Source organism: Hipposideros armiger, unplaced genomic scaffold (assembly GCF_001890085.2).
Source record: "Hipposideros armiger isolate ML-2016 unplaced genomic scaffold, ASM189008v1 scaffold_15, whole genome shotgun sequence".
NCBI classification, from domain to species: domain Eukaryota; kingdom Metazoa; phylum Chordata; class Mammalia; order Chiroptera; family Hipposideridae; genus Hipposideros; species Hipposideros armiger.
This window is the reverse complement of record NW_017731365.1, coordinates 7411346-7436608: the sequence shown is the minus strand read 5'-3', so window position 1 is coordinate 7436608 and position 25263 is coordinate 7411346. Positions and strand designations below refer to the sequence as shown.

At 37.4% G+C, this 25263-nt stretch overlaps 1 protein-coding gene across 3 annotated transcripts in view; it reads right to left on the bottom strand.

Annotated features, from left to right (window-relative positions):
• SAMD8 (sterile alpha motif domain containing 8) overlaps nt 1-25263 on the bottom strand; it is a 60499-nt gene that overhangs the window by 7799 nt on the left and 27437 nt on the right. For all 3 annotated transcript variants that reach the window (XM_019626181.1, XM_019626190.1, XM_019626198.1), the window contains exons 2-4: nt 14944-15536; nt 4149-4244; nt 2011-2128 (exon numbers count right to left, since the gene is read on the bottom strand). In XM_019626181.1, the coding sequence (XP_019481726.1) occupies nt 2011-2128; nt 4149-4244; nt 14944-15536 (807 nt within the window). The remainder of the gene's footprint in view (nt 1-2010; nt 2129-4148; nt 4245-14943; nt 15537-25263) is intronic.

Sequence of the window (25263 nt, the reverse complement as noted above, 5' to 3'; positions counted from 1 at the left end):
ATAGAAATGTCCATAAATAACTAACTGGTAAACAGTCATTAGAGACAGAAAAAGGGCTGTCCATGCTGTAGAGGGATGGCATCTAATTTGTTTCCATAGCACATGTTGTAGCCCTATGTTCAAATGTCCTTCTCTTTAGTGGCTGACCCACAATTAAATACTTACGCTATAGGAAATTCTCTTTTCAATGTAATAAGCTTACAGTTTTCTTCTTTTAAATTTCTTCTAATCAATTAGCATGCTACTTGGGGAAACTGTTCTATTGCTAGTTCACGCCATGTACAGAAATAAACTCAATAGATTAAAGATTTAAACATAAAACATAAGACAATAAAAGTCTCAGATATCATCTTTCATGAATCAGAAAGGCAGTGACTGAAAAGGTTGATAAGTAGTGCGGGCACAGGGGTGGGAACCGGCATGCAGACATTGGTGGTAGTGAAAACTAGTCTTTTCTAGCAGACATTTGAACAATACATATCACAGTTTTTAATGTGTAAATGATTTCATAATTCCACTCCCAGGAATTTATCTTAAGGAGACGATTAAGTAGTGAAAAAGAATTAAGTGTACATGAATGTTTATAACAGCACTGTTTATAAACAATAAGATTTGGAAACAACCTAAATGTATATGTCACTTGGAGACTGGTAAATCATACAATGGAATACTCTGCAGCTATTAAAAAGATGTAGTATAGCTATACGTTTCTTCAGAAAAAAGTAACAACATACTATTAAATAAAACATAAGCTAAAAAAGAACTGTCTGCAATATAATCACAACTTTTGTTTAAAAAGTATCTATCTATATAAACTTATCTGAATGTGTAAGCATGTTTAAAAATAGTCTGTGTGACTATATATACTTGCACAACTGTGAATAGTTTAATTTATGGGGTAGGGTGAAAAAAGAGGGCATTATGGGAGCATTTACTTTTTAATTTATATATTTCCATAAAATTTGAATTTTTCTAATAAACACATAACTTTATAACTAGAAAAATTCACTTTCCCTTTTTGAAAAAATAAAACAGCCTTTACCTTAAAAATAGAACATTTCCTTTACACTAAATCCTAAATGTCATATAACTCTTCTCTCTTTCTTATGGGTCAGTCTCCTAATACCTGGAGAAATTTTGTCACCCTTCAGCTCAGGGATATATTTTTAGCTCTTGATCTCCTTTGGCTGCTTAATCTTCCCTTGCTGGCATTTCAGCTATTTATATTGCAGTAGAAGAACTGATAATTTTGTTTTACACTTTATAAACAACATTAAAATAACAAAGGTGTTAATATACATATTTGAATATTTGCAAACACATAACTAAAGCATGAAGGCTTAGAAAAGTCAGATAATAAATTCTTCTCTCCAAAGTCACAATAGTCAATTTTGTATAAAAAATGTAAGTGATATTCAGGGTTTTTTTATTTTTTACAATAATTCATTACCAATTTTTTAATTTTTTTTGGTTCCCATCTGTATAATCTCTCTTCTCTCAATTTAACCAGGAGAGAAGATATGCCTACAGTATAACAAAACAAGCTACAAAATATAAAACAAAAACAAAAAAATCAGCCATTATTTAGTATATCCTAGAAAGAGTAAAGTTTGGAGTAGTGGGCACTATATTTTAAATGGAATATGGTCAAACTGCAACACTTAAAAAAGAAGTGATAAGGATAGTGAAGGGACCAGAGTCCTGTGATATGAGGAACTGAAAACACTGAGGATGGTGGGAAAGGGGCAATGATAATTGAAAGGAATTTTTTTTTCTATAGCTCCACAGTATAGAGCTAGTATCAATAGAATAGATAGAAGTAACAGGGAGGTAGATTCTGGCTTTAAATTTTTACCAGATTATTTCTAGAGGTTCATTTGGTATTTTCTTTTTGAAAATACCAAAAAGCACATTTTAATATTAAAAGCAAAGTCTTGGCCCTACTGTATATATGGTGCCGTGAACCCACCAAGAATAGAGGAAAGACTGATAAAGAAGGCAGCAGGCTACCTTTCCAGTACACTGCAGGTGCTGTCCTGGCACGGAGAGTGAGGTCACAAACATGGTAAAGCAGCGAAGCAAGAACACAGTGCCCATCAGACTACAGAGCCTTCGCAGAAGAATGGACCTGTGAACAGAGCGACCAAAAGGGGAGGTGATCAGAAGAAAACAACCAATACCCCAGGCATCCAATGTTTACTTAAAGGGAAAGCAAGCAGGAGAACGAGTCAACTCTTTGAAAAGGACAGAAATCTTAAAGACAATCTAAAGCATCAATGTCCAGTAGAGCTTTCTGCAATGATGAAAACGTTCTATAACTGAACTGTCCAACAGGCCATCTAAATGTGGCTCTTGAGCACTTGAAATGTGACTAGTACGACTAAGGAACTGTATTTTAATTTCATTTTCACTAATTTAAATTTAAATAGCCACATGTGGCTAGCACCTGCCATGTTGGACAGTGCAGACCTAAGAGCATCATAGAACATGATAAGAAAATATGGCTGAGAGAAAGCAAAAAAGTTATGTAAAAGAGAAGACTCGTGCCAACCTGACTCAACTTAGTGCTAGTCCTATTACTCATATATTGCTCATAAATTTACTTAATGAGAGGTATAAAGTTAAACATGTGATTCTAGGGAATTTTTTGCTTACTAATAACATTGTAAATTTCTTAATGATAGCAGCTATCTAATAAACGTTCTCTAACTTCTCCTAACTTCAACTTAAGCTATAAAAGTTTTTTTTAATACTAAGTTTTACATTAAGTATATCTCTAACAAAAAGTTTGAACTGCATTGTGACATCAATTGTACTGTTATATTATTTTTTTAAATGTCTTAAAGCAAAACAGACTATAAGATTCTCAAGTACTGGGACTATGCTTTACACATTTTCAAAATGAAAAAAACATTTTCAAAATGTTTCAAAAAAACACTGGACACAACGTTAGGTATATTTCAAACTTCAGTATGTACACCTGGGATGGAGCCTAGAATTCTGCACTTCAACAAGAGCCCAGGTGATTCTAATGAAAGTGGCACAAAGACAACATTTTGACACTTTCTTTCACTAATTTAAACATCAAAATGTACATTTAACTGGCCACTGCTATGATTTGCTAAACCTATCACAGTTTCCTATACACTCGTGTTTTGAAGAGTGGATACATTCAAATCTACAGCCTTTTGTAAGACAAAGTTAAACCAGAAAGCAGCAATGATACAAGTGTTTTTTAAAACTATGTCTGGTTTTAAGCAACCCAGTTAAAAGTATTGCTGCAAACAGGGATAATGAAGTGCAATATGGCCTAAAAGTGTGACAGGAATAGCAAACGTCAACCTTTCTCTTCACCTTCAAAGCACTGAAATAACTGCTGCTCAGGACCTAATGCCCATCACTGTGGTCTACCTCAAGTACTGCCTGGTGAGGAGAAATGATCAAAAAATTTAAAAAGTGGCCCTGTTCCTCTTCAGAGTCTAAAGACAAAGAATAGCGGATGCACACACTTTCTAGTTCTTTAAGTTTTTCTTCAGTGTGCCTTATTTTTTACTTAAATCAAGTGAATTCCCCTCATTAAAGTAATAAAAGAGTCTCCTTTTATGCTTCTCTGCTTTTTTTTAAATGAGAAAAAAATTTCCCTTTATATTTCTTGGTGAAAGTGCCAAAGAAGCACGTTCAGCAATTTCCTATACCATCTGAAGTAAACCACACTGACTAAGGCATGCATGGTGTGCAAAATGATCCCTTTTTCAATGGGCCTCCTCCAAGCAGAGAACAATTTCTCCCATCCAAATGTGTGACCAAAGACTGTCCTTGGAGTAGTTTCTATCCTTCTACATAACATGACGTGTTTTTGTTTCTTAAGAAAGATAAGGCTAGAATGCCAATGGTTAGCCCATGACCGAACATCAGCATCTGTGATCTTTCCCTTAAGATACATTCAGAATATCACTAAATATGTAGCTATCACCTCAGGCTGACTCTTCTGTTGACCAAACCTCACTTTCCTTTGTCAATAACTACAATGTCATAATGACTAGAGAAGGAAATTAACAGGGAAACTGCAAAGGGAGAAACAGGTTTGATGACCTTTAACACAAGACAGTCAAAACACTTTCAGTCTTTTAATGGAATAAGTAAGGTACCTGTGCTTGTGAAGAAGAAGAACCAGGAGCCAAATATAGCACAGAATCATGCCACATACTTCTGTCATGGCAAAGGCCCATGGGATTCTAGGAACACTAGAACAGAAAAAAATTACATATTGGGCTGACAAGAAGTATATGTACATAAGTGATGCCACTCTTTTCAATTAAGATACCCTTCTAACAGTGACCTTAAAATTGTTTTCTATAACTTTTACCTCTTTTAGGAGATGATATTTGGAGAACCCAAGGGAAACAACTGTTTCATAAAGTACCCTATTTACCAGAACCTCTTGTCTGTGATTCCCAGTCATGGTTCTCAGTAGAGCAATAACAACCCTTTCCTCCCTTCCTATAGCATGGTAGACCTGGATCTAGGACTGCCCACAAAAACAATGGAAAAAAGGCTCACTTCTTGCATGATGTGCTTATTTCAGAATCCAGACAAGCAGGGCTTGAACTCTGTTTTTAGTATAGAGTAGTCCCCCTTATCCATGGGGTATACATTCCAAGGACCCCGGTGGATGCCTGAAACCATGGTCAGTACCAAACCCTATATAAGCTATGTTTTTTCCTATATGTACATACCCATGATAAAATCTGACTTATAAATTAGGCTCAGTAAGAGACTAACAATAACTAATAATAAAATAGAACAATTATAACTATACTATAATAAAATTTATGCGAATGTGCTCTCTCTCTCTCTCTCAAGCAATGTCTTATTGTATTTACTCACCCTTCTTATTGTGATGACGAGAGATGATAAAATACCTACATGATGAGATGAAGTGAGGTGAATGGGGCATTATTAAGTAAAATAAGGGTTACTTGAACTCAAACACTGTGATACCGTGACAGCCGATCTGATTGTGGAGATGCTACTAAGCGTCTAATGGGCAGGGAGCATATATAGCATGGATTACCTGGGCAAAGAGATGACTCTTGTCCAGGGCGGGACTCCTCTTACGTATTTTTAATCTATTGCTGACTTATTTATCTGGCATTACTAAGGAAAGGGTTATTTCATATAACAGAAATTTTCAGATAAAAGATTCTTTAAAATGACTTATAAAAATTCAAACTTTTAAAATAAACATATAAAAAACCCAACATATGTATGTATATATGTTTATATATATTTTTATATTTAGAATAGTTTTACAATGTTTATGATGAAAATAAGTTTTCTGCCCTACCCCCAACCTAAACCAAATTCTTGCTCCCCTGAGGTGATTGCTTTCACTTTTCTGTTTTATTTGACATTATATTTTTTAGTCACATATCACACACACACATACACATACATTCTCTCTCTCCCAAGCTCTCAATACTATTTCATAGTTTTGTTTAGTTTGTAAATATCATTCATAGCTGAGTCAGAGAACAGTGATTAAAGCCCTTTCTTGTACAACTTCTTATAATTCTCAGGAATAAATAACTCCCTTTTTTTTTTTTTAGTTTGCTCTGTTTCTTGTGTGCCTATCACCAATTCATCTCCAAACTATTCTATCAATTTCAACTTCTCCTTCAGGGGAAGCTCTCCCAGAGCCCTTCTCCCTCTTGTCCACTCCAGAATGGCTGCCATTTTCTCACTCTCCTGCATGGATATTTGTTGGAATAAAACTGAACCCTCATTTTGGGAATTCCTCTTTTCTCCAGTGGATTCTCTGTTTCCTGAATCTTCACGTCCTCTTTTTCTCAGTTTACTCCTTAGTTTTGATGGTGTATATCCTCCAGTTGTTTTCTGACAAAGAGGGGCTGGAGTTTTTAAAATCAGGTTCATTTGAGGTTTATTTATAAGCAGAAAAATCCACTCTTTTTAGCTGTACAACTCAATGAGTTTTGACTAAAGTATTCAGTCATGTAACCACCACAATAAGGATATAGAACATTTTCATCACTCCAGAAAGTTTCCTTGTGCCCCTTTGTAGTCAATCCCCTCCCTCACTTCCAGCTCAGAGACAACCACTGATCTGATTTCTGTCCCTTACAGGTTTGCCTGTTCTAGAATGGCACATAAATGCACTCACATCGTATTTATCCAGATACCTTTTATATCTGGCTATTTTCATTCAGCATGGATATGTTTCAGATTGATCCATATTACTGTATGTATAATTCTTTATCTACAGTTCCTTTATCCATTCACTGGTTGATGGGATATTTTGGGCTACTTTCAGTTTGGGGTGACTATGAATAAATGCCACATACAGGTGCATGGACATGTTTTCATTTCTCTTGGGTAAATACCTAGGAGTGAAAGTGTTTAGTCCTTTGTTAAATGTGTACCTAAAATTTTAAGGAACTATCAAACTGTTTTCAGAGAAGTTGCATCATTTCACATTTCTACCAGCAGTGTATGACAGTATCAGCTGCTCTGAATCCTCATCAAGCTTTGTTATTATCATTTTTCTTTTCATTTTAGCAATTTTATAGGTGTGGGTTGGCTAGTCAATTTTTGAGACTTGCAAATGTAAAAATATCTTTGGGTTTAAATCTTATTTCTAATTGGTAGTTTGCCTAAACAGAGAATTCTAGGTTAGACATTTTCTCTCAGAATGTTAAAGGCATTGTTCCATTGTCTTCTAGCTTCTACTGTTGCCAAGAAGTTTGATGCTATTTGACTTTCCAGTCTTTGTATGTTATCTGTTTTGCCTCTTAAGAAGCTTTCAGGATCTTCTGTCTATATACTCAGTATTCTGAAAATTTTCATTTCTTGTACTGGGTACTCAGTGGGCTCTTTCGGTCTGGAAAGTCACATCCTTCCATTCTGAGGAATTTCCTTGTATTGTATCTTAGATAACATCTTCCCCTTTATTTTTTTAAAGATTTTTTTATTGGGGAATTGGGGGAGGGGAACTGCGTTGGGGAATTGGGTAAGGGGAACAGACAAGTTGCTGTCCTTTTGTTCTTCAGTCTAGTTGTGGGGCATGTCGCTTCACTGGCCATGTTGGTATTATTGCGCTCTTCCCAGGTGAGGCAGATGGGTCGCCGGCCACTGGATGGCCACTCACGGCGGCTCTTGGCAGCTCACGCTGGCTGCTGGCCTCTCACCATAGCTTATGGCAGGCCACTGCAGCTTCACTGCAGCCTACACCGTGGCTGGTGACTCCCGGCAGCCCAGCTCCAGGTCAAGCTGTTGTTCACCATCTTAGCTGTAGAGGGCAGTGTCACTGGCCCTCATGTGGGATCCGAACCGGGGCCCTGGTGCTCAGAGCTGGCGTCCCAAGCCAACTCTTAACCAATGCGCCACTCGGCCAGCCCTTCCATGTATTCTTTTTAGAAGTCTGATTTGTTCACTGTGGAGCCAACTGGATTGATCTTCTCCTCTACATTTCATCTGTTATACATGCTGGACAATTTCACCAAATCTATGTTCAGTTATCCTGCTGGATTTTTAATTTCTTTCTTTTTTTATTTCCCCAAAGCTTTTTTCTCTCTGAATTTTCCTTTTTAATAGTCCACTGTTACTGCCTCATAGAAGCAACATCTCTTATCTGTGAGAATATGGGGTTTTTTGGGGGTTTTTTTTGAGGTGTTGTTCTCCCTCTTTTGTTTTTTCCAGTTTGCTTTTTTCTGTTTGTATTGGTCTGTTTTCCTCAAGTATCTGATGATTCTGGACTGACCATTCACATCTGACAGTGAAGTACTAAAACAAAATAAAACACTGTTGCTCTATATGCATGGGCTGAGCTTGTCCAGTTGTGGGTTGCACTGACTGAGCACAGGTCTGGTTGATGAGCTAGGGCTACGCGTATCTTTCCTACAACAGTATCTACAGTTCTTTTCTCTTGTGCAGGTTTCCAACAAGAGGAATCTGTTCTCCTGCTTGGAGGGCTGGGACTGGGTGGGAGTGGGGATGGGAAATAAGTCTGGCTGTTTAAGTAAGAGAGCTGGAAGCCTCAGTGATCAATAGGTAGATTTACAGTTAATCCTCTTGAAAACATTGAAACACATACACCTTTGTTCTCATGGAGGCCCAGAATCCAGTGTCCAGAGTCCAGAGTCCCTGATATTCAGCGACTCTGGAGAATATGCCACCTGTCTTCTGTCAGAGTAAAGCAAATCTAAAGGCTTCTTAAATTGATTTCCAGCCAAATCTCTCATATTTAGCTCCTATCTGTACCTGGTCTTGAGAGATGCTTGGTGCTTCCTGTTCTGAGAGCTTTTCTGTAGTTCTGCAGTACAAATAAACTCACCTCTCAGGCACTGCTAGTCCCTACTCCCAATCTCACAACAGGTACTTAGCTTTTCACTTTCCAAATTTTCATTATTATCACCATTTTTGCTTTCATGAGATTATAGGGTACCTCTGAACCCCTTTTATACTCTCATTTTAGTGGCGTGTTGTGAGAAAACTGTCAAATGAGTATTCAATATCTCATATTTATGATGCTTTTTTTTCTAGAGAGAATTTAACTTTCTTTGGTAATTCAGGGTCATCACTGTGAACACTGATTATTACACTGAACATGGTAATGACCTCAAGGACTGCTGAGACATGAAGGACACTTAAGCCCCAGATTGATGTGGTTTTCCATTATTTATGTTTGCTTTTTATAGTTCTTCTGTTTCCTCCCTTGCTATTAAGGTTATCAGCTATCCCTTCTCATTGTCGTAAGTGGGTCTGCCTCTAGAAGCATCCCTCTTTCTTTCTAATTTTCTGTTTATGTTGTGCTGAAGCTATTGGAATTGTGTCAAGCTTCAGAGGCAAACTCTGAAACAAAGATCAGTGTGAAAGTGATTAGGAGTGTTCCCAAGGGAAAACCACAGGGCAATGGGGAAATGACAACCGGAAGGCAAGGAAGCAAGGCAAGGGTGAGACATCAGGCGCAGCCCTGTGGGGACTCAGGCAAGGGGAACTTTGGCTCAGTCCTGTGGGGAATTTGGGAGACAGTGTAGGTCCAACCTAAAAGTTGTCCCAATTAGGGCAAAGAGAAATGAAATATTTATACCCCACCTCACCTTTGGTTAAGGGTTGCTGCCGGAGGGATGTAAATTTCGAAGCATGTTTGGCTCTCTTTTCAAGCAGGCAAAGTGTGTTCCAGCAGCCCAAGAGCAGCTCTCCAACAAAGAGACATGTTTGCTGGATGTTGGGAATATCAGTGTGCAAGAAAATGGAAATGAGATCTGAGAGGATATAGGAAGTACACTGACAGCACCTGCTACTATGCTCTTGTGAATAAAATTTAGATACTAAGAGTGTGAAGCTTTGTAGTAGGTGGCACTGCAGAGTTAGGCAAAATTTGGTTTTAAATCCCTATTGTTAACTGAAAACATATGTATGCACAAAACTTTGTAATGTTTATAGCCGCATTAGTAGTAGCCAAAAAGTAGACACAACTCAAACATTAATCAACTGATGAATGGATAAACAAACTGTAGTATATTCATACAATGGGATATTATTCTGTAAAAAAGAGGAACGAAATACTTACATATACTACTATGTGGATGAATCTTGAAAGCATTATGCTAAATGAAAGAAGCCAGAAACACATAGAAAAAAGCCACATGCAGTTCTATTTATATGAAATGTCCAGAATAGGCCAATCCATAGAAACAGAAAATAGATTAGTGCTTGCCAGGGTCTGGGAGAGAGAAGGGAATGGGGTGTGACTCATAATGGATATGAGTTTCTTTCAGGGGCGATGAAAATGTTCTGGAATTAGTGGTGATGGTTGCACAACTTTGTAAATATACTAAAAACCACTGAATTGTACACTTTAAAATAAAATCCTCATTGCTTTTCCAGACCATTTCCCCTCTTTTCTCCCATTATGACTTGTTATAATCATCTATAGACTCTCAGCATCCATTCTCTCATTTCTTGAAGATTTTAGTTTCTGCTTTACTTGTCCTTCTCTCCAAAACGTCTCCTGTTGTAATTTGTGTTCTTCTCACTCACGTCTCTTTTAACTTCTCCTCCTATGACCTTGTCTTTTGCTCTACTTCAGTGACCCACACCCATGGTTACAACCTGGATCTTGTCATTACCAAGATTATTCTTTATAATCTCAATTTCAAGAATCCTACACTAACCAATACCTCTAGTTTTTCCAGCTTATTTCTTCTAGTACTCCAACTTCGATAATTCTGAGACCTAAAATCCACTGCTCTTACACCATTTTCACTTCCTTTGACCTACTTCATATCCTCACATCCCTCCTTATCCACCTGAGTCCATGGTCAGTCATTATAATCACTCCCTTGCCTCTTTTTCCTTCATAGTACCACCTAGAAACACTTCAGCCCTGCTTGAGTCCAATTAACCCACCTATCCCATACCTGTATCTGCAGTGAGGCTGGTAAAACACACGATGCCAACATGACTGCCAACCCCACGGAGGCCTTTAGTGCTGCTCCTGTATTACACAAGTCTATTCACTCTCCTCGATGACTATTCTACACTTCATCTTTTCTCCTCAAATCTCCAACCTTCTCTCCATTCTAACTCTCTGAAGAGAAAATAGAAACAATCAGGGAAGCATTTCCTCATGCTCCACCAATACATCTAGCAACCTTCTACTTCTGTTTCCATTTTTTCTCCCTTCCTCTCTGATATGGATGAATAGTCCATGTGCCTAAAATGAACCTCTCCCATCCACTAGATCCCATCCCTTTTCATTACTCAAGGACATGACATGACTCCAACAATCGTCCCTCTCTTTTCTCTAACATCATTCCCCTCCCTCAAAATTGGGTCATTACTATCATCAATATAACAAATAAGCTGTAACATAGCCCATCCAAAACAAAACCCCAGTAACTCCATATCCTTTCCTCTTCTCCCTAACCTACAGTTTCATTTCTCTACTGCCCCTAAAGGAAAACTTGTAAGACTTGATTGTTTCCAATTTCTCTTTTTCCATTCTCTTTCTCTCATCATTTCTTTGCCCATTTTTTTTTAGCTCGAAAAATTCTGATCATACCAAAAGAAATGTTGAAAGAATAAACACTTTACATTCTTCACCTAAAGCTATCAATTGTTCAAAATAATTAACATTTTCCACATTTGCTTAATTTCACTCTTTCTATAAATACCCACAAATACATATACTCTTTTGGAGGACACTGAACCCCCCAAAATAAGTTGCAGACATTATGACACATCTCCCCAAATTACTTTGACATGTATCTCCTAAGAACAAGGATATCTTCTTCATAACCCAATACACTGTTACACCCAGAAAACAGTAACACTGATTTAGTGTTACTCTACATCAATATGCAGTTCATATTTGAATTTTCCTAATTGTCCCTACAATGTCCTTTATAGCAGTATTTTTTGTTGTTGATATAAGATCTAATTAAAGTTCATGCATTGCTCTTGATTATGTCTCTTCAATTTCCCTTACAATTCCCCCTGCCTGGCTTTTGTCTGCCAGGACATTGACATTTTTGGAGAGTCTAAATCAGCTGTCTTGTAGAATGGTCCATGTTCTGGATTTATCTGATAATTTTTTCATGATTAGTTTGGATATATTTGGGGGAGGCAAGATTATTACGTAAGTGATTTGTGAACATCACATCCAATGCACATAATATCAGTTTATCCCACTGTGATGCTACCTTAGATCATTTGGTTAAAATGACACATGCCAGATCTTGCCATTGTAAAGGTACCTTATTCCCCGTGTAATTATACGTATAATATGTGAGACGATACTTCCAGATCATGTGACTATCTTGCTATCCAATGGCCTTTCATCTAATACAGCGGTTCTCAACCTTCCTAATGCCGCAACCCCTTAATACAGTTCCTCATGTTGTGGTGACCCCCAACCATAAAATTATTTTCGTTGCTACTCTATAACTGTAATTTTGCTACTGTTATGAATCATAATGTAAATATTTTTTTGTTTTCCGATGGTCTTAGGCGACTCCTGTGAAAGGGTCATTTGACCCCCAAAGGGGTCGTGACCCACAGGTTGAGAACCGCTGAATAGATTTTGCATCCACTAATTTTAGCATCCATTTGCCTGAATCAATTATTACACTGGAGGTTGCAAAATAGTCAGGAATAGCCATCCACATTTATTTGCCAGTATTATATTTGAAGAACTTTCCCTTTCACTGCACCACTTTTGGCTTGTTTTATTATTATAGATTCATGGATTCTTTTTCTTACTCAATATATTATAATCCATTGCCATCACTAGTCTTTTTGATGTTCCAATTGTCCAGTGAAAGCACCTCCAATTTGATCAGTGGGAGCACCTTCAAACCAGTTCCTATGTTCTTTTGACATGTATCCATTGGTTTTGTACACTTCCTTGCTTTATGACATAAGATCTGCTTCAGGCTCATTTTTCACTTTCCTTGCCCCAGACTTAAAATCAGCCATTTCTCTAAGGAGCCTTGGTGTGGGGTTCTTTTTAGTAGGGATGGTATTTAGAAACCATCGTCTGGATGCTCACGGTGCTCACTGCTACTAAGTTTTTCTTGCAAATCATTTAATATCACTTCGTAGAAATCTTCCTTATTCTTTTTTATGATTAAACAGTACTGTATTGTATCACAGTACCATAGTATATTCAACTAGTTTTCCATGGATAAGCATTTAGATTATTTCCAATATTTATAATTATTAGAAATAATGTCACAACAAATAACTTTGTGCATATGTTGTTTCATATTTGTGGAGATATACCTTTAGCTCAATTCCACTAAGTCACACATTCTCTCTTGAACCCATTACAATCAGGCTTTGCCCTTATTGACTCTTGTCAAGTTCACTGATGACCAACATGTTGCTAAATCCAACTGTCAATTATCCTCGTCTTACTTGGACCTTCAGCAGCACTTGACACAGCTAATTATTAGTTATTCCTACCTTCTTAAATTGCTTTTTTAACTTAGCTCCCAGGATACCACTCTCTCTCGGTCTTGACAGTCACAGTCTTGTTTGTTGGTTTTGCCTTTCTTCTCTGACCTCTAAATATTATAATATTCTTGGGCTCAATCTGCAATCTTTTTCTTTTCCCTTCTCACTCCATAGGAGACCTTATCTAATATCATGCTGGTAACTCTTCAAAATCAGCCTAGATTTCTCCAAATTCCAATTCATCTTTCCATCTCTTACTTGCTGTATGATTTCGTGTAGAAGATATCTCAAACTTAACATGTCTAAAACCAAACTCTTAATTTTCTCTCCAAGTCTGCTCCTTCCACAGTCTTCCTATTTCTGTAAAGGGCAACGCCAATCTTCCTGATGCTCAGGTCAAAAATCTTGGGATAATCCTAGACTTCTTTCAATTATACCTTACATACAAATTCATCACCAAATCTTGTTGGCTGTACCATATATATTATATATAATATATATTCTTTCACACCATCTCTACCACCACTTACCACCGCTGTCCTCATCCAGCCAACCTCATTTTCGTCTAGATGAATTCAGTAATTTAACTAATCCCTGCTTTCCCACTTCCACACCCAGGCTATTATTAATACAACAACTAGAGGGACCTTTTAAAATGGAACTTAAGAGTTCACTCTACTCTTCTCCTAAATACTTCCCAATGGCTTCCCTTTTCACTCAGAATAATGGCTAAAGTCTTTACAACCATCCAGTCCCTATACAATCTGAATTCCTGTCTCCTCTCAGACCTCATCTGCAACTATTCTCCCCATCTCTCACTTGCTGTTTCTTAAACATGCTAAAGCACATTACCTGTTCTAGACTTTTGCACCTTACTGTTTCCTCTGCTAGAGTACTCTTTTCCAGATATCCACCTGCTTTCTTCCTTACTTCCTGGGGGGCTTCATTTACAGTTGGGAAAACTGTATAGAATAGGGAAGGAGGTATAGGGATCTAACAGCTTTCATTTAATTCTCCGTATTTTAGCACCATTCTTTCACCTGTAATATCCAGAGCTTTGAGAAATCTGAAACATAGGTTGGGTTGGTTCTCAGTTTTCTTGACTACTGTTTCAGAATTAGGTTATTTCAGGTCTGCTAGTTGCCACTCATCCATCTGCTTTCAAACTTCCAAAAATGTATGATTCTGTTTGACTCTCTTATCTGCCCCATCCTGTGGGCTTACAACTTAAAACAAACAAATATTTAAAACCTCTTTACTATGCTTTCAGTCAAGGTTTGAGAGGGGACAAAACATGATATGTATGTCATTCTGTAATCTTAATGTGGACATTTTAATCAATTTCATTTTAAAAAGCATATGCTATAAGGCACTTTTAAAGGGCAAAACCTTTTCTAAAAATAAACAAAAGAGCACTACAAACTTTAAAAAGATTTTTAAAAATCACAAGTATAAAAACAGTTTTGAGGTTTGTTCTAGTCTTATTTTTCATATACATATACTATATTCTTTATCATGCATTTGGTATTTCATAAAAACAGAATGCTGTCAATGAATTGGTTTGTACTATTTGTGATAATTCCAAGTTATTTGGTGATACAGTAGACCTCCCCATATTTTTGAAAAAGTAGAACCCTAACATCATTTTTAAAAAAAAAGGTAACTAAATTCCATTTATTACAAACAACATTCCAGGAAACCCCTTTAAAATCTGAAGTACTCAGGGAGCCATAATATAGCTATGGAAAAATAAATTAAGCAGTGGTCTTTCCCACTCAACTATGCTTAAAGTCTAATTTACTCTAAGAGAAAGAGCCAATTTCAAAGCATATCTTTCTATACTACCAGATAAAGCAAATGGAAAGTATATATCAATCAAACCAATAATAAACAATTACCATAAATATATTATCATTTTGGTTATAGCAATCTCCTACAAATTTGGCAACTAGAAACAAAACTTACCTGTCTAAGAATATATCTGGGAGTGGTGGATAGGTTTGCATGTCAGGCACTCTCTCGTGGACTATAACCATAATGAAAGATGTAAACCCAAATACTATAAAAACATATATACAACTCAGTATGGTCTTCCAGTACTCTGGGTCCAATCTTCGAACAGAATGTTTGTTTTTACCATTCATGTACTGGTACTGATCAGAATTCAAATCAGCGATGGGTCCATCACAGTCATGTGAAGGCTCCCCATTACAGAGCCACTCTGCGCTCTGAAGAGCACTGATGAAAGGAGTCATGGAACTCATGGGACTGTCACTGTTGTATCCCATCTCCTCTAAAACATCAATGTGTATTTTCTGCAGTTTTCGGACCGAGAGCATTAACCTTTTAATGTCCCCTAAGACTTTGATTTCCAGAGGAGGAGACCGGAGGTCATATTCAGTCAGCGTTAGCAATGTGATTCCATCAAGTCGGTGCTTATTGCACAAAATGTCCACATATTCAAAGAAGCCTTCATCCTTCAGCCAAACAGCTACCTGCTTGGTAGTCCAGCGGCGAATGCAAAGCTGATTAGGACCGGCCATTTCCTCCTCTGCTGTCTGTTAAGGGTAAACAAGAAAACAAAACAAAAACTTCAGTGTGTCCTAACAACTCCTTTGAAGACCAAATACATACTAACAAACCAGATACAGTAATTTGCCAATGCTGCCCTATTGGCTTCTAGAAGAGTGACAGGAACAAAAATTATTCAATATTAGTGGTTTTCAATAGATTAAATTCTAATAATTTTAATTTTATGCACATAACCCAAATACCAGAAAGGTTAATGACCAAACATTTTTACAAAACGTTATTTTACAAATGGCTTTTCCACATGACAGCAGCCATAACTTACTTAGATAAAGCCTACTGTTGCGAACAATGGAGAAAAATCCCATTTTAGTACTTTTCATAAAATGAGATATATAAAATAGTTATATGTAAAAATAAATTAAATTTTGGAAATCTTTGTGTTCATGAAGTCTCTTCTCCTCCTCCAAAAAAGAAAAAAAAATCCAAAGGTAGATAGATAACTAATTTGGGGAAACCCCTTAGATTATCTATGGACTATACAAATAACAGTTTCTATAACAGATATAAAGTCTTCAAATTGGATATAAATATCTTAATAGCTCAGTTCTTTTTTTTCTTTAAAGATTTTATTGGGGAATTGGGGGAGGGAACAGCATAGGGGAATCGGGGAAGGGAAACAGACAAGTTGCTGTCCTTTCTGTTCTTCAGTCTAATAGTGGAGGGCGTCACTTCACTGGCCCATGTTGGTATTATCATTGCACTCTTCCTGGGTGAGGCAGTCACTCGCTGGCATTGGACGGCCGCTCACTGCAGCTCACATTGGCTGCTGGCCACTCACCATATCTTATGGCAGCCCACTGAAGCGTCACTGCAGCCTATGCCATGGCCAGTGACTCACGGCAGCCCAGCTCCAGGTCCAGCTGTTGTTCACCACCTTAGCTGTAGAGGTCAGTGTCACTGGCGCTCATGTGGGATCCGAACTAGGGCCCTGCTGCTCAGACCTGGCGTCCAAAGCCAATTCTTAACCAATGCGCCACTCAGCCTGCCCAGCTCAGTTCTTTCTATACTTTGAATATTCCATTATAGAACTGAATAAGGAATTTCTTTCTTAAACTATCGAGATTTTAATAAAAAATTTAAAACAAAACTGCCATTTCAATGTACCATAAATTTGAGGACCCAAACTTTATATTGTATTGGGTTGTTGGAAAAGGCATGACACATTTTTGCAATGAAAAATATAGAAAAAATACGTCATGACTTTTCCGACAACCCAATTACTATAAAAGGCTAATAACATACTGTTTCAAAAAGTACTAATAATTTTTACTACTTTGATTCCATATAGCACTGTTTATGTTCTTTTTCCATTTTAAAACTTTCAGTAACTTGGGTCAACATCAGGTTTATAAACTATCAGATACACAGGAGATAAAGGCTTACGTGGAAAAAACCTATCTCCCCGTAGCACTTTCTCAACTACTAAGTCTGTGGGTTTTCTGACATTTTCCAGATCTCTAAAGACCATATTTCTTTCTGAGATGGTTTTTTAAAAAAAACACACAAAAAAACACATTAGGCAAACTTTAAGGCATTTAAAAAAAAAAAAAAGAATAATACAAGAAATACCCTGGGCCGGCTGAGTGGCACGTTAATTAGGAGTTGGCTTGGGACGCCAGCTCTGAGCAGCAGGGCCCCAGTTCGGATCCCACATGAGGGCCAGTGACACTGCGTCCTCTACAGTTAAGATGGTGAACAACAGCTCAACTTGGAACTGGGCTGCCGTGAGTCGCCGACGACAATGTAGGCTGCAATGGGGCTGGCCAGCAATGGGTGTGAGCTTTCGTGAGCTGCCTTGAGCCACTGTGAGCTGCTGTGAGCAGCTGTCCAATGGCCAGCGAGCGACTGCCTCATCCGGGAAGAGCACAATGATAATACCAACATGGGCCAGTGAAGTGACGTCCTCCACAACTAGACTGAAGAACAAAAGGACAGCAACTTGTCTGTTCCCCTCCCCCAATTGCCCAATAAAATCTTAAAAAAAAAAAAGAAATACTAATGTGCCCACTATGCAGTTTGAAAAAAAATCAAACAGCTCTGATACAAATGTTCTGTTTCTTAATCTAGGTATTAATTATATAGGTATGTTCATTTTGTGAAAATTCATCAAGCTACTGATGAGGTGTGATGTGATCAAAACATATGGTGAATGTTTAAATTAAAAAAAATTTATTACAGTAAAAGACACATTGAATCGATTCAAAACGTTTACCTTTCATGGTCATTTTGACTTTGGGGAAGAGCCAGAAGTTGCACAGCACCAGATCCGGTGAATAAGGCGGATGAGGATGTTTTTATTTGACAGAAATTACTGTACCAGAAGCGATGTATGACATGGAGCCTTTCCGTTGTGATAAAAAAAATATGGTGAATGCTGCTGCCAAGTGCCATCCAATTGAATGGCAGGGATCTTCAATACAGGAAGCAGCGCATCGAACCTTAGTAACAGTGTGTGACAAGTTTCAACTTGTTTGGTGCAGTCAGTCAGGTGTAAGCTATGGTTGAGAGAAGGTGTGTTTTAAAGTGTGCCGTAAATCATCCTCCATCATGACAACACTCCATGTCATACCTTGCTTTTGATATATGGCAATTTCTGTCAAAAACATTACGGTATGTCCTCATCCACCTTATTAACCCGATCTGGCACCATGAGACTTCTGGCTCTTCCTCAAAGTCAAAATGATTCAGGACATCGAGGCAGCCATGACAGCGCAACTAAAGACACTCACAAAAGAGGACTCCCAGAACTGCTTCAGAAAGTGGCAAGAACGATGGGATAAGTGTGTTGGAAGCGAGGGGGAGTATTTTGAGGGGGATTAATGACAATGTGTCTTTTACTGTAATATATTTTATTTAAACATTCACTGTATTGTTTGATCACACCTCGTACTTATGATCTATACTTTTCTCTACATATGTTAAACTTTATTTTGAAAGTATGACTTCAAAAGCAAAACAAAACATCAATACAGTGAATGTCCTTCTCTGATAGTATCCCCTTCCTCTCCTCCCAGATGTAGTGATTCCTGATTTTGGTGTTTACCATTCCCTTATAACATGCATTTTTGGCTATGAAAAACCTTCTGTTTCCTTATGCTGAGCAAAGCTCTGCACTCTCCCCCATCCCCACAACTCTTGCCATGAAGACTTATAATCACTTGAAAAAGGCAGATGCTTAACTACATGAGCACCACTTATACCATTAAAAACATTCAGCAAATGAGAAATACACTTACTAAATATTTATTTCTTAAATACTAAAAAGTAATTCTAGTTTTTGGAAGCCTTAAATCATATTTTGTTTCTAAACAGTTTTTAAATATTATAAATACACAATAGCTTTCAGTCTTACAAAATTAACAGCACATCCACCTATAAGTTATCTGCATGTTTTAAAAGGCTGTCTAATCCTTACATACTGTAGTCCCACAAAAACTCTTACTCAAGTCTTCTTTTTAGCTACAGCATATCATCACCATCCCAAATGCCAAAGAATTATGATTTATTCACTTTAACACATGGAATTTAGACATGCTGATTTATATCACTGATTACATAAATACATATATGTAATTCCATTAAAATATGATTTTGCTATGCTTTAGTTCATATACATAGCCAGATGGTTTCATCCTATCCACTACATACATATTTTTTCCCAAAGGTATGCTCTGAATAAATTATTTCATCCTTGAATATCCAACAAACACATGCTACGAACTCTTCAGTAGTTATGATGTAGATTTGAGAAGCTCATCTCATATAAAACATTTCTTCTGTCCTTTTACTTCTATTTTGCTACTTTTCTCCTTCCTCCAACAGCTTACCTCCAATGGGTTCCAAGTCACTCCCATCCTTGTAGCATTACAGTACAGTTTCGTATTATGAACTGCTCAAAATGATCTTCTCTTTCTTTCTTTTTTCTTTTTTGGTCTTATGTTACCTGTTCTTTGCACCCTCAACCAAGCTAACAAACAGGCTTTGATGGTGGTGTTTTAGCTGCTAGAAATTATGAGTTATTATACAAGGAAGTCTCCTGGGAGTCTTTGAGCCTGCTGTGGCAATGCTCTAAAAACATGACGCATTCCACTGTTGTGCTTTATCAGGCCAGGGCATGTCCTTTAATTGTAAGTTACTACACCTAGTTAGGTGCCCGTACTTGGCGAATACTGTGAACACCTGCATTAAAGAGGTATATTAAAAGATGACAGAAGGCTTTAGGGCCAATTTACTATTTAAGTTGTCCCATAGGAACTACAGTGAACAGGAGACTTTGAACGAAGAATATGACAGATATAGGTTTCATACAAATCCACAAAATGAAGAAACTAGGTCAGTAAATGTTTAAGAACACTTTCAGCTTTAACCAATGATTAATGTGAATCAATTATCAGTCAAAGGGATTTCTGCTTCTGACCAAGATGTAATAAGAGGGACTAGATTTATCCTCCCACCTGAAACAACCCCAAAACAGACAAAATACTCGTATATGGGGGGGGGGAGAGTTTTAAGACCCTGGACTCAGACAATACAGGAGTTCCCTGAGGTACAGGAAATAAGGTGAGTCCTACTGCCCCAGCTTACTACTGTGAATGTTTCTAGGCCGTTAGTGGCACAGGATGGAAACTGGATGAGGTCTGGGAGACTGGCTAAGTTGAGGAGATAGAGCTGAGAGTCTGAAGAGATCAAGGTGGCTAGTGTTCATGGGACAGAATATTGAAGAGCAGAAAGATAAAGACAGAAAACTTGTCATGGACTAAATGTTTTGTGTCCCCACCAAAAACTCATATATTGAAATCCTAACCTCCAGTGGGATGGCATTAGGAGGTGATTAGGTCATGGAGGCAGAACCCTCATCAACGAAATTAGTGCCCTTATAAGAGATAATCCAGAGAGTTCTCTCACCCCATCTACCCTGTGAAGACAGTCAGAAGATGGCCATTTATGAACTAGGAAGTGGGCCTTCACTAGGCACCAAATCTGCTGGCACTTTGATTTTGGACTTCTTAGCCTCCAGAACTGTGAGAAATAAATGTGCGTTGTTTAAGCCACCCATAGTATTTTTGTTATATGTATGAATGGACTAAGATGGAACTCCAGAGATCTACCTCCAGAGAGTCTCCTTTGAATATGTAGCTGAATGCTGATTAGTGCATATATGTGAGGAAACCAAACAAGACTGAAAAAAGAACCATCTAGAAAGATCAGAAAGAATAGTGCCCAGAATTCACACAAGGCCAAAAAAGTGCCTACTCCAAACAGCCAGACTGAAAAAAAAAAAAAAATCTCATGATTCATGGGGCATTGGGTAGAGTACACAGGAAGGTCTTGCCATAGTAGTGAAGCAACATTAACCCTAAAGCAGTAATTCTCAATGGGGGAGGGGGAGGGGGAGGAATTTCTCCCCCTCAAATATTTAGCAATTTCTGGAGGCATTTTTGGTTGTCATAACTGGGGGGTCATCTAAAGAGAGGCTAGGGATGCTGTTAAACATTCTACAATGTACAGGGCAGCCTCTTGCAAGAAAGAATTATCTAACCCAAAATGTTATAGTGCTGATATTGAGAAACCCTGTACTAGACTAACCATGTCTCTGCTTCAGTCCAGCAAATCTTAAAAGCAAGACCCAAAAGGATCAAATTGTCTTTAAGTAATTTAACTGCATCCCACAAAAAAGCTCAATAATATTAGTAGGAATACAAAAGTATTCAGCACCTAACGGGTAGTTTATAATGTCTGGCATCTAATAAAAAATAACCAGGCATGCAAAGAAGTAGGAAAATTCACCTATAATGAGTACAAAATCAACAAGTCAAAATAGACACAGAACTGACACAGATAACAGAATTGGCAGACAAGGAAATTAACACAGTTAGGAAAAGCATATTACATATGTTCAAAAAGTTAAATAGAGGCATGGACACATAAAAAAAGATCCAACTCAAAATTCTACAGACTAAATTACAATATATATAATGAAAAACACACTGGATGGGATTAATATCTAATTAGACATCATGGAAGATGAAAATAATGAACTCAAAGACTTAACAATAGAAATTGTTCAAAATGAAACACTAGAAGAAAAGACAATTTTAAAATATGAAGACAATATTATTTAGCTTTTAAAGGAACCTTGATTCCACATATAAGTGAGATCATATAAATGAGCAAACTAAACAAAATAGTCTCAGAAATATAGAGGAAAAACTGATGGTCACTAGTTCGGAGGGGGGTGGGGATGAGTGAGAAGGTGAGGAGATTAGATAGCACGATAGGTAACCACAATATTGCCACAGCGATACGAAAGACAGTTTGGGAAATACAATCAATAATGTTGTAAAGATTTTGTAGGGTATCAAATGGGCACTTGTCTTATTAGGGAGACCACTTCATAAAGGGTGTAGATGCCTGACCACTGCAGTGTACACCTGAAGCTGAAGCTGAATAATAATGAATGTCAACTATAATTTAATATATATATCTTTAGTCACAGGATGTGGAGTACAGCATAAGGAATAGAGTCAATGGAATTGTAACAACTATATATGATGTCAGAGGGGTAGTAGATTGGGGAGGGTGGGGGCCTCATCACTTTGTGAGGCATATAAATGTCTAACTATGACATTGTTTTGTACACCTGAAACTAAAAAATTAAAAAAAAGAAACCCTGAAGACATCGTGCTAAGTGAAATAAGCCAGACACAAAAGGACAAATGTTGTATGATTCACTTAGATGAGGTACCCAGAGTAGTCAAATTCATAGATACAGGAAGTAGAATGGTGGTTTCCAAGGACTGGGGGTAGGAAACAAAGGGGAGTTATTGTTTAATAGGTAGAGTTTCCATTTGGAATGATTAAAAAGTTCTAAAGCTGGATAGCGGTAATAGTTGCACAACAATGTGAATGTACTTAATGTCACTGAATTGTATACTTAAAAATGGTTAAAATGATGTTTGTTTTGTATATTTTACCATAATAATAAGAAAAATGAAAAGAACATCAGCAAGAGGTGGGACAACTTCAAACAGCCTAAAAGAAACATAATTGTGGGCCAGCCAAGTGGCTCAGTTGGTTTTAAGAGTTGGCTTAAGAGCGTGAGCTCTGAGCAACAGGGCTGCTGGTTCGATTCCCACATGGGCCAGTGACGCTATGCCTAAGCTGAGCTGTTGCTGAGCTGCCAACAGGTGGCAGGATGGCTCAGCTGGTGTGACAACAAGATTGCCTGTTTGGTGGTGGGCTATGTCCACCCACAACTAAGAATGAACTTGGCACCTTGAGCTGAGCTGCCACCCGGATGACTCAGTGGATAGAGTGTGTGCTCTTAACAACAAGGCTGCTGGCTCAACTCCCACATGGAATGGTGACTACACCTACCCACAACTAAGACTGAACACGGCACCTAGAGCTTAGAGGCCATGAGCTGCCGACGGGAAGCCAGATGGCAACTGGCGCCCTCCACAATGAAGACTGAAGAACAACTTGGCTGGTCCCCTTCCCCAATTCCCCAACACTGTTTCCCTCCCTCAATTCCCCAATAAAACCTTTAAAAAAAAAAAAAGAAAAGAAATATAATTGTAGTCTGCAAAGGATAAGAGGGAGAGGACAAGAGAGAGAAAAATATTTGAAGTAACAATGACCAAAAATTTTCCAAATTTGGTGAAAACTATAAACACACATATCCAAAAAGCTTAATAAACTCCAAACATAAGAAACACAAAGAAAACTATAATACACCAAAGCATATCATAATCAAATTGCTCAAAACCAGTGACAATGAGAAAAATCTTAAAAGCAAAAAGAGAAAATAGACACATTAGTTATATGTACATAGGAACAAAGATAAGAATGATAGACTTCTCACTGGGAACAATCTAAGCTAGAAGAAAGTGAAATAATGTCTTTAAAGTACTGAAAGAAAAAAAGTCAACCATTTTCTACACCTGGTGAAATCCTTTTAATAACAAGGGTAAAATAAATGCTCTTTTAGACACACAAAAGCTGAACAATTTCATCACTAGCAGACCTGCACTACCAGAAATGTTAAAGGAAGTCCTTCAAGAAAATGCAAGCATATGAAAATATGAATCTACAAAAGCACTGAAGAACACTAGAAATGGTAGCTCTATGAGTAAATACATAAGTAAAATATATGTCAATAATAGCACAAAACTTGGGAGAAATGGACTATTCAAATAACACTCTTTCAGAAAAGGAATGAATATTTCTGAATTCATTCCATGAGGCCAGTTCTTACCCTGATACCAAAATCAGACAAAGACATTAAGAAAATAATACTACAGCCTGCTAGTCAAGAACACAGACGCAAAAATTTTAAACAAATCAAATCAAATCCAACAATATTTAAAAAGGATAATACATCAAAACCACGGGGTGTTTATCCCAGGAATTCAAAGTTAGTTTAACCCTTAAAATAATTCACCATATTAACAAGCTAAAACTGGGAAACAAGATCATCTCAAAACACACAAAAAAGCACTCAACAAAACCCAATCTTCATTCATGATAAAAAATTCCCAGCAAACTAGGAATAAAGAGAAACTTCACCAACTTCAGAAAGGGCATCTTTGAAAAACGTATAGCTAACATCATATTTAATGATGAAAGACTGAATGCTTTTCCTCTAATATCAGGGACACCATTTCTATAAAACATTGGACATTCTGGTCAGTAGACTAAGAGAAGAAGAAGAAATACATGCATACAGATTAGAAAGGAAGAAGAAAAACTGTATTTGTAGATAATATGATCACTGATGTAGAATATTCAAAAGAACCTATACCATAAAAAGCTATTAGAAGTAATAATTTAGAAAGAGTGCTGGATATAAGATCAACATATAAAACCCAACTGTACTTCTTTTTAAAAATATTTTTATTAAAATATAGTTAACATACAATATTACTTAGTTTTAGATGTATTGCCATAGTTATTCAACATTTATACACCTAAAGAAATGGTCACCAGGATAAGTCCAGCAACCGTTTGACACCATACCATGTTATCATAATATTGACTATACTTTTGATGCTGTATATTACATCTCCAAGACTTGTTTTATACCTGGAAATTTGAACCTCTTAGTCCCCTTAACCTTCCCCCCTTTTTAATTTTTCAATTACAGATGGCATTCAATATTATTTTATATTAATTTCAGGTGTACAGCATAGTGGTTAGACATTTATGTAATTTAAGAAATGATCCCCCTGACTAATCTAGTACCTACCTGGCGCAGTATATAGTTATTATCATATTCTTGACTATATTCCCTATGCTTTGCTTTACATCCCCATGACTATTTTGTAACTCTCAATTTGTATTTCTTAATTCCTTCACCTTTTTCACCCTGCCCCCAACCACCCTCCCATCTATCACCCTAACAAATCTAGTGCCCATCGTACACCATACACAGTTATTACAATATTATTGACTATATTCCTTATGTTATACCCTACATCCCCATGACTACTGTGTAACAACCACTTTGTACTTTTTTTTTAAAGACTTTATTGGGGAACTGAGGGAGGGGAACAGCGCTGGGGAATCGGAGAAGGGGAACAGACAAGTTGGTGTCCTTTTGTTCCTCAATCTAGTTGTGGAGGATGTCGCTTCACTGGCCCATGTTGGTATTATCATTGTGCTCTTCCTGGGTGAGGCAGATCGGTCACCAGC